Source organism: Miscanthus floridulus, chromosome 9, assembly GCF_019320115.1.
Source record: "Miscanthus floridulus cultivar M001 chromosome 9, ASM1932011v1, whole genome shotgun sequence".
NCBI classification, from domain to species: domain Eukaryota; kingdom Viridiplantae; phylum Streptophyta; class Magnoliopsida; order Poales; family Poaceae; genus Miscanthus; species Miscanthus floridulus.
Window position 1 is genome coordinate 40723707 of NC_089588.1, and position 10846 is coordinate 40734552.

The following is a 10846-nucleotide window of genomic DNA, read 5'->3' on the forward strand; positions in this document are numbered from 1 at the left end:
GCGGGGGTGGGAGGGGTTACGAGACGTCTGAATGGGTTTAGAGACTTTTCCCTGTGTGCCATTATAAAAGATCGTAATCCCTTGTGTGCCCCTGAAAAAATTCAGCGGTCTTCAGTGCCACTACTCCAACTTTTTCGTGTCATCCATGCCACTTCCGTCAGTTTGGGCTCTAACGCCGTTAAACTGCAGGTGTGAAAAGACGAAAATGCCCTTAAGTTTAAATATGTTATTAATTTTTTTTGAACATCTTAACGACTTCAAATGAAAAAACTCAAAACTAGAAAGTTGTAGATCTCGTCGAGATCTATAATTTTCATATAAACTTTTTTTTCATTTAATTTTGCAAAACAATAATATAAGTTTTCTAAGATATATTAATCATATTAAATTATATTTTTTTTACGAAATTAAATGAAAAAAAAGTTTATATGAAAATTATAGATCTCGACGAGATCTACAACTTTCTAGTTTTGAGTTTTTTCATTTGAAGTCGTTAAGATGCTAAAAAAAATTAATAACATATTTGAACTTAAGGGCATTTTCGCCTTTTCACACCTGCAGTTTAACGGCGTTAGAGCCCAAACTGACGGAAGTGGCATGGATGACACGAAAAAGTTGAAGTAGTGGCGCTGAAGACCGCTGAATTTTTTCAGGGGCACACAGGGGATTACGATCTTTTATAATGGCACACAGGGAAAAGTCTCATGGGTTTATTGGGCTCCGACGGGCGCCTGAGTTTTTGTTTATTTGGATTTGGATGGTTTTTGCGGTTTAGGTGAGGATTCACACCGCGTGGGCAAAGGTGCCGTGGTTGTTAAAATATTATTATTATTAGTATTAAGTCCACTTTTACGCCTCAACTATCATGTTGGTCTAATTTTGACCCCCAACTACAAAACCGTCTAGTTTAGGAACCTCAAGTTTAAAAACCGTTCACTCTTGGCATCTAGACACAGCTATGGCTGTGTTCATACCGACGTGTATGGTTTTGACCCGTAACGCGGGTTTTGACCGCCACGTACGACGCACGCACCGAGGGATAGCCGCGCTCGCAGCCTATTTACGCCGCAGAGCGCCGCCTCCATCGGACTCTTCGCGCGCATGCCGCACCTCCTCCGCCGGCCACCGCGGCCCGCTCCCTGAGCTTAGGCTCTCCATCGGCGCGCCGGCCGTCGTCATCTTCGTGGGCGCGCGCTCTTACTCACCGACACGCCTAGCAGCCTCGACATGGACGCGGAGCTCAAGGAGATCTCGCGCGCCAGAGCGAGGACGACGCGTTCCGCCGGCTGGCGACAAGGCGCGAGTACCGCCCGCACCTGGTGCACGCGCTGCCCGTGCCCATCTTCTGCTAGCTCACCGGCGTCATCGTGCTCGTCTTCTTCGCGTCATCGAGCTCGCCACGACAGAGCAGTCGTCTGCCCTCTGCCACTGCACCTCTCCCTCACCCTCCGGGAAGAGCATCCAGCGGTGCGGGTGGAAGCGCGGGTCCAGCAGGGCGCGACCATGCGGGGAGGCGGCGGCGGCGCGCCAGTGGGAGCAGACCGCGCGGAAGCGGAGGTAGTCCAGGGAACCACCCGTGGCGAGAACCCGCGCCGAGATGAGCTGCGTTAGCTCGACGTGGAGCGACGCCCAGTCCGGCGCCGCCTCCTCGCGCTCCCCGCCACCGCTGAGCAAAGAAGCGCCTTGCCGTAGTGGCCCGGCGGCCATCCCCTACGCCGCCTGTGTTTTCTTTAGAAACCACGTCAAGACCGCGCTCGCCCCGCCTGCGTCGTGCATGGGGATGTCGAAGGCCTATCGGGGTTCGGTCAAAGGACCTGCACGCTGGCATCGTTGTCTATCTGCCATTGGCCAGTTCTCGCCGTTGTCGATTGGTGATTGGGTCAGGTACAGTCGGGCCCAACGACAGCGCCCAGGCGTCCATCGGTCGGAAAGCCTGCTCTCTCCCACAAAAAAAATCTAGAGTAGTGTCGTCTCTTCCCGCTTCGTTCCTACTCTCTCTCTCTCCCTCCCTCCCTCTCTCCAACAGCGGCATGAGGGTGGAGCCGCAGAGGCGTGGGTGGGCTTGGGCGCGACGGTGTGGTCGGCCTCCGGCGGTCTTCCACGGCCGGGCAGGGCGAGGGCGCCCCCGGCGCGGGCACACCCCGACTGTGGCTGCGGGCGCGGGGCGAGAGTGGCCCCCAGCTGGCGGGCTCCGGCGGTGGGTGGCGCAGGCGGGCCCAGCTATGGGTGCGGGCGCGGGACAGGTGTGGCCTCGGCGTGTGCGGGCATCGGCAGTCCGCGCAGGCACGGGGCGAGAGCAGCTGACGAGGCCACGACGCGTCGTCGCACCGGCACGGGCGTAGACCCAGGTAAATACCCACACGCTCATAGATCTAGGCATGGTGGGCGCCGACATCAGCGTTGGTCAGCGACCGGCGGTCGCTTGAGCTTACATGTCCTGTTTTTTCTTCTTGAACGGTCTTGCCTTTTGCTCAATGCTTTTCTTGGTTCGCAGAAGACGAGACTCTAGAGGAACTGCGGGGGCGCTGTAGTGCGGTGTTGCGGCGGAGCTGCGGCGGTGTACTCGTGGTGGTTGGAACTGTGCCTGTGCGGAGCTACGGCAAATGCGAGATTGGGCCTCTCCGTCGTCTCCACCTTCTCCTTCAGCTTCCTCCTCGGGATGGGCAGCACGCTGGAGACGCGGTGCGGGCAGGCGTGAGGCGCGGGGCAGCTGGACCTGCTAGGCGTCTACGCGCAGCGGTCCGTCGTGGGACGCGCTTCGGGGGCTCTGGCCTTTCGCCAGGCTCTCCCTCGCCTCCGCCGTCAGGCTCTGCCTCGAGGTCTGGTACATGATGGTGCTCATCGTCCTCAGCGGACGCCTCGACGACGCGGAGATGTTGTTCATCGGGCTGAACACGGCGATCAGTGTGCGCATGTCCAACGAGCTGGGCTCCGACCGGCCGCGCGCCGCCAAGCACATGGTGGCGGCGGTGGTGGCGCAGTCGCTGGCCATGGGGCTGGTGGCCATGGTGCTGGTGCTGGCGTACCGCAACAACTTCGTGGTGCTCTTCACGGGCGACCGTGGGGAAGGTGGCGCACCTGCTGGCGGCGACCATGGTGCTCAACAGCGTGCAACTAGTGATCTCTGGGGTGGCCATCGGCGGCGGTTGGCAGGCGCTGGTCGCCCTGCGACGGTGCAGTTCAGTTGAGTCGATGACGCGTGGGCCCCACATTGGACAAAACCGCTCCACGTTGGACAAAACAGTCTCGCCCGCGTCCAGGTGCTAAAAGTGAACGGTTTTGACAGTTGTGGTACTAGTATTAGACGGTTTTGTAGTTGGGGGTCAAAATTAGACCAACATGATAGTTGAGGGGCCAAAAGTGGACTTAATCCTTATTATTATTATTGTTGTTGTTGTTGTTGTTGTTAGCATATTTATTCTACACCATCAATTAAATTTGTAAAATTTTATATACTATATAATACATAGGTTATATTTTTTAAAATATGTTCAGTATATGTCATAGACAGATTTAGTTTTCCAGATGACGTAAGATTTTTTAAAAGTTTGGAAACTTTTTTGGTTTTCAGAGATGGTTGATGAGTGATGTATAATCAAATAGGAAAAGACTACATAAGCATAGGAGAGATACATGAGTATAGCAAGGACTCATGCACGTGAGAAGTTAGTGATCACCTCTATCTAGAGATTAAAACAAGGGTTAGAGACTAAAGAATAAAGATATGAAATGCTAAAACCGCTAGTCTATATCTATATCTGTATCTATATCTATGTGTATATCTGTTTCTGTATCTGTTTCTATATCTATATCTATATCTATATCTATAGGGTCCTACTATTGGAAGCTCGGAGCTTCCAATACTAATGGAGAGCCCCAGCCAGCCACCCCACCCAGCACCCACGGAGCTAACGCGTGCGCAGGTGGGGGACCAGCCACCAATCGGACGCATAAAATCCTAGGTCAAGGTGTGCAGAATGGTTTTTATCGCAACGATGCATAAAATCTAGTGGTTGCATCAATTTAAATTAATTCCTTACTGCATAGAAACCTCTTGGCCAAGGGCCTGTTTAGTTCCCCTCTAAAACGCCAAATTTTTCAAGATTCTCCGTCACATCGAATCTTTGGACGCATGCATGAAGTATTAAATATAAATAAAAAATAAAACTAATTACATAGTTTAGACGAAATCCACGAGACGAATCTTTTAAGCCTAATTAGACTATGATTGGACACTATTTGTCAAATAACAATGAAAATGCTACAGTAGCATTTTGCCAAAAATTTCAGCATCCAAACGGTGCCCAATTGAAAGTTCCACCTGACAAAAACTCACACACCTGACGCATGCATGCATGTATGTAACTCAATTCAATCTCTTCCATTTTTTCATTCTAATTTTTAACGAAGCATCCGATTCAAAAACGGTTTTCACCATTGAACTCCTGACATTTTTGTGCACAATTCAAGATCCATTGTGAATATGTTTTTAAGAAATTTTTAAAATTCATAAATTTTATGAATACAAAGTTTTATGTGGCTGAATAAGCATAAAATCTTGTGAGCCAGAGCATAGAAACATGGAGACGATATGGTCTTCTCAAAAAAATTATATTTGAATCATGGCACATGACGGTTGATTGGATGCATAGAATCAATAGTCAAAGACGTGCGGAAAAGTTTTTGACGCCGAAGTTGCATAGAAATTAGTGGTTGGATGAATAAAAATTAATTTTGTTACCGCGGAAAACATCTCCACGAGTGCATGGATAACTGTTCCTACAATGTATAAAAGTCTTCCAACAGTCCATGGATAACTATTCTTACAATGTATAGAAATGTGTTCCAACATTAAATATAAATATGCTTCAACAATGTATAGAATTATGTTTCAGCAATGTACACAATTGTGTAGAAATGCTCCAACACTGTATAGACTTGTGTACCAACAATGTATAGAATTGTTTATCAACAATGTATAGAATTGTGTAGAAGCGTACAAATAATTGTTCCAACAATGCATAGAAGAGTGCTCCAGCAATATATATAATTGTGTTCCACAATGTATACAGACTTCTTTGGAATTTGAAATTTGAATTCAATTGGGTGGAAACCTATGCAACTAAGCATAATCACAATTTCAACATGTATCTAAACCTATGCTTGCAAGCATAAAAATTATTAATTTTCCTTTGGATCAGCATCCCACCATCGTGTGGTCCTAGCTGATGACGAGCGCATTGGTGAGGATGCTGAGCGCATCTATGTCGCCAGCGAGGGTGTCCAGCCCCATCCCGAAGTCGCCCAGGCCGCCAAGTAGCGAGTTGGCGCGACGCAGACGCCGTCCGGGCGGCCACCGCGACGCAGTAGCTGTCTGTGCCCGCCACGACGCCGTGGTCGTCCGCGCAGTCGCCGAGATGCCGTTGTCTGAGCACGTAGCCGCCCACACGTCCACCGCGAGTCGTCCCGGGGCTCGTGAGCCCGTCGCTGTCTCCGGCCTGTGAGCTCGGTCTTTGCCTGCTGCCGACTGGATCTGAGGGGCTCAGCCCCCTCCCTGCCGCTAGACCAGCTTCCTTGCCTAGTGCCGTCGTCACCGTCCCCGTCCGCCGCGCACCGTCGTCGCCGTTCGCCGTGGCCGTCCCGCGCCCGCGCTGTTGCTGCCTGTGGCATGCGTGCCCGCACCGCCACATGCCCCGCTCCCCTATGGCCCGCGCACCTGACGTCACTGTCCCCGTCCACCGTGCGCCGTCGTTGTCGTTCATCGTAGCCGTCCCGCGCCCGCGCTCGCGCCGCCACACACCCCGCGCCACCGCACGCCCTTGGCCCATGCCGCCGCGCGCTCATGCCCCACCGGGTGGGAGGGAGCCACCGGGGTGGGGATGGGCCGTCGCCACCACCTCCATGGATTATCGTGGGCGCGGAGGCTGGTGGGGAGCTCGGTCGCCGTCGGGTGTGGGGATGGGCTGCTCATCGCGAGGAGGGAGCGGCCGATTCAGGGGGTGGGTGGCAGAGGTTTCGGCCAGGGTGGATGGGTGGGGATTAGGGTTTTAGAGAATATATAGGGCATGGGAAGGTGGGCCGGTGGATGGGCTGACGGGCTGGTGGTGGTTGGGTGGGTGGGAATCTGGTTTGGTGGAACTAAAAAACATAGGTTTGGGTTGAGGCTTCCAATAGTTATTGGAAGCCCTAAGCTCCCGATAACATATCTATATATCTATATATCTATATCTATATTTGTATCTGTATCTGTATCTATATCTATTTCTATTTGTATATTCATATTCTATATTTCTTATAAAGCTAATCCTCACCACAACATGCAAAAATCAGCATCATCAATTGAATTTGTAAAAGTTTTCCTACGTATAATCAAATAGGAAAAAACTAGTACAAGGAGAGATACATGAGTATAGCAAGGAATCATGCATGTGAGAAGTTAGGAGACTAAAGGTGAAGACAAAAAAACGCTAGTCTATCTATATCTATATCTATCTCTATATTTGTATCTATATATTTGTATCTGTATCTATATCTATATCCATATTTTACATTCTCTATTCTATATTTCTTATTTCTAAGTTATATAAAGCTAATCTCCACCATAAGTCTATCTCAACATACAAACCATCCACATCATCCCCACTAACTATTCGCATCATCTTCCACTAATAGTCATGTCGTCCTACTAACTTTCAACCCCTTAATTGCAAGTTATTCACATAATCTCTACTTAATTTCATCATAAATTCTTCACAATCTATTCACTAACATTCATTTATGATAGTTTATCTATTCAGATAAGTAAATATAAATAGTCTAATTGTATTAAAATCATAAGGTATCCATCTAGTTACCTAGAGGAGGAAAACGATTAAAAGGTAGATTTTGCTTTATCCAACGATCTATCTTTCATTGAGTGTATGTTTATTAGTTTTGCTCATCTTTTAAATAGCCGATAGCTTTAAACAATCAAATTTTATCCAATATTTTTCCATTTTGAAGATAATCTCTCTAATCTTAATTGTAACCATGTATCACATCTTGTTAAGACATTTATTTCTGACATATAGGTTGATGCTTATTGGAGGCCTAGGGTGGGTGAAGAAAAAATAGCATTCGAGCACTTTGTTTCTAAGTTGTTTTAAAGCACTCGCTCATATCTCCTAAGTTTGAAACCCACAAGGCACTCGTTTTGGTTTCGTAATATTTGTCTTTTTTTATTTTTATGAAAAAATGACAGGTGGCATGTGTGATATGGATGCCACCTTGTTTAGTTTTTTTTATCAAAAGTAAATTGAATCTATCAAAAGTAGGAAATTGTCGCAACTTTAAGATTGTCCTCGTGTGGGTGTGGCATCCAACACAAGATACACAAAAGTAGTTGGAATGTGGTGTATATCACATAGGTCCATGGTAGGAGACTTTATGTTTTGGAATGTGGTGTATATCCCATAGTTAGAATGCATTCATAAAAAAATATGTGATGTCTTTATGAATGCCTTCGAAATTAATGCATGTTGCATTCATATTGGCATCTCATATTTTTTATGCAAAATTCAGAACATGTTTATACATTGATTACAAATTTTTGTGAATTTTACGTATTTCCAAATATTATTCTCCATTGTCTAGAGCTGACTCTATTTTTTAAAAACTTCTAAAGATGCTTTCACGAGCTTTAAGTATTTTTATTATGTTTTTCTGTATCCCAATCTATCTCTAGGAAAAAAATAAAATTTAAAAACTTAGAGGGGTTTTATGTAATTTAAAAACCTTATCAAGTATTTACCTTTGTTTAACTAAAAAGGTTTAAAACCACCTTTAAACAATTAAACCCACTCTAAACTAGGATATGAAGGTAATTTGAATGGTTCTAAGAGTTGAAGGGCGTAAGATAGTTTTAGAGTGAGAAATAAAATCAGGCAGCTATAAATCTCTAATATTACAGAGATATAGAATTGACTTTTTTTTCTTTTTGATATTTCTTTTTTCGGCTCATGTGTAGTGAAGAGCCTGGGCCGAAAACAAAACTCATTGTCGGTTGACAACCACCCAATACCAGAAAGAAAAGCTGGCCTGCGGCCAACGTTGGGGCTCACTCAGGCAGCAAAAAACTGCCCGAGCTGAGCTAAGCACGCTGTACGCCCCGTACCAAATCGATCCATGAGACAGGTCTGGTGATATTATTATAAACGGGCCTAGGAACTGGGCCCAAGTTGGCCGAAGAGTTTCCTTTTCCTCTAGGCGCCGACGTCGGCACCTTCTGGAAGTACACCGGGCGAGAGGACGGCAAACGCAAGCCTCCAACACGGCTCCCTGCTCATCCATGCCGTGCGGTTGCAGTTGCATGCAGGTACAATTAACTTGCCGGCGACGGACTCCGCGCCCCTCCTGCCAGGCCGTTCTCGTCGCGCCGTGCGCGGCCACGACGGCTCATTCGATGCTGGTGGTTGCAGTTGCAGTGCCTTCACTTCCCGCCACAGGACTCTCTCCTGCAAACACAAGCTCTCCCCCACCGGCCACCAGCACATCTCTCGCGCGGTCCCCGTCGTCCCACCGCCAACCAGAACCCACCCGCATCCGCCGCTAGCTGCCGGGCTGCCGGCGGCGAAGGCGCGCGTCTCCCCGCTGACACCTCGGCCCCGCCACGAGTCCTTCTGTCCCTCGTAAATATCACGACAGATGTGTGTGCGTGGCCACGCGACTGACAGGTCGTCGCGCACCGGTGGGCTCCACACGCCAGGTACCGGATGCGCGACGACCCTGTCCCGCGATCCCATCACCTTCAGGACCCCAACACCAAGATCGTGTCTCCGTCTCGCTTGTTTTAAACACACGGGAAGGGAAGAGGACGACGACGGGTGGACAAACAGCCTTGTCAGTCCCGCTCGATTCGAGGAGTGAGGAGTCCAACGCCACACGAACTCCTCCGCGCGGACGGCGAGGCGGCGGCCATGGGGGAAGCCGCGGCGGATCCGGCGCCGGCGAAGGGGAGGGTGGCGCCGCCGATGTCGTGGCGGACGCGGCTCTCCGTGCTCGCCGCGGGGTACGTCACCGACGCCACGCGCCGCGCCGACGGCACCGTAAACCGCCGCCTGCTGGGCGTGCTCGACATGGGCGTCGCGGCGTGCGCGGCCCCGCGCAACGGCGTCGCCTCGCGGGACGTCACCATCGACCCGGCCGTCCCCCTCCGCGCGCGCCTCTTCTACCCCTGCGCCGCTCCAACCGCCGCCGGGGACGACGACGCGGAGGCGGAGCGCCCGGCGGCGGTGCCCGTCGTCGTGTTCTTCCACGGCGGCGGCTTCGCGTACCTCTCCGCGGCGTCCCCGGCCTACGACGCCGCGTGCCGCCGCATCGCCAGGCACGCCGGCGCGGCCGTGCTGTCCGTCGACTACCGCCGCTCGCCCGAGCACCGCTTCCCCGCCGCCTACGACGACGGCTTCGCGGCGCTCCGCTTCCTCGACGACGGCGGGCCCGACGTACCCGGCCCCGGCGCCCCGCCGATCGACGCCGCGCGGTGCTTCCTCGCGGGGGACAGCGCGGGCGGCAACATCGCGCACCACGTGGCCCGCCGCTACGCGTTGGACCCGTCCGCCTTCGCGAGCCTCATCGCCATCCAGCCCTTCTTCGGCGGCGAGGAGCGCACGCCCGCGGAGCTGCGGCTCGTGGGCGCGCCCATCGTCTCCGTGCCGCGCACCGACTGGATGTGGCGCGCGTTCCTGCCCCACGGCGCCGACCGCGACCACGAGGCGTCGTCGCCCGAGGGCGCCACCGCGGGCATCGACACCGCCGCCGCCGCCGGTTTCTTCCCGCCCGCCACGGTCGTCATCGGCGGGTACGACCCGCTGCAGGACTGGCAGCGGCGATACTGCGACGCGCTGCACGGCAAGGGGAAGGAGGTCAGGGTGCTCGAGTACCCCGACGCCATCCACGCCTTCTACGTGTTCCCGGAGTTCGCCGAGTCCAGGGACCTCATGCTACGGATCAAGGAGATCGTCGCCGGCAGCAGCAAGTGATGGCATCTGTCGCTGAGATGCTTCTGCGAGCAGAGGATTAGGTAGGTGGATGCATATGGTATTGTGTTGAGTGTGACGTGGACTGGGACGGTGGTGTCTAGTGTGACGTGGTTCTCATCATGCAAACCCGTGTGGGACGCGTCACAGTTGCACTAGTGTGAGATCATGATGACGATCGAAAATGGTCTTTGTCTTGTCATCGACGTGGCAGCAGGCCTATGAATAACCATCTTTTGTCCTGTTCACTTAGGCTTGTTTGGCTGATAAGCAATGACTGAAAGTATTGCTGGTTGATTTGGTTGTTGGCTAAAAAAATACAGCTTATAAGCCAAACAAACCTAAACGAACGGAGTCTGGATCTGCTTTACAGGAGTGATGCCCAGGCTTTCTTGGGTAACGAGTCCTTCTCCGGCTTGACTATTGAAACCCAAGTGTTTATGTCATGTGGGCTTAGTGGATCGTCCTCGGGCTAGAGGATACACGGAGATCTCAGATCCAGGCCCATGATTAGCTCATCATTGTACTAACGAGCCTCTTCTATCATGTGTGCAGTTAAGCCCATGTTCCCAGGCGACATCGCCTCCCAATCTCTTCTTTGTGTGTGTACGGACGCGCACGCGTGTGTAGTGTGAGTGTGGAGTGTATGGATTGTGTCCGTCCAAATTATACCCGACCAAAAAAAGAATTCCATATAAACACAACTTGTGTTACGCAAGTGTCCAATTTATGTCATATTTATTTCTTATATAAACATGAATATGCATAGAAATAGTACAGGCATATTTGGAAAACAAGGTCAATATGTGCATAAACAAGAATACGTGTGCATG

The 10846-nt window shown here is 51.0% G+C and overlaps 1 protein-coding gene across 1 annotated transcript; it reads left to right on the plus strand.

Moving 5' to 3' along the window:
- The first annotated feature begins 8763 nt into the window (after positions 1-8763).
- Positions 8764-10700, plus strand: LOC136481798 (probable carboxylesterase 18). Its single transcript, XM_066479090.1, has one exon. The coding sequence runs from the start codon at positions 8955-8957 to the stop codon at positions 10014-10016; it is 1062 nt and encodes a 353-aa protein (XP_066335187.1). The 5' UTR covers positions 8764-8954; the 3' UTR covers positions 10017-10700.
- Positions 10701-10846: the final 146 nt, after the last annotated feature.

Coding starts and splice junctions, on each gene's coding strand:
- LOC136481798 (XM_066479090.1), top strand. CDS start 8,955: ATGGGGGAAGCCGCGGCGGATCCGGCGCCGGCGAAGGGGAGGGTGGCG.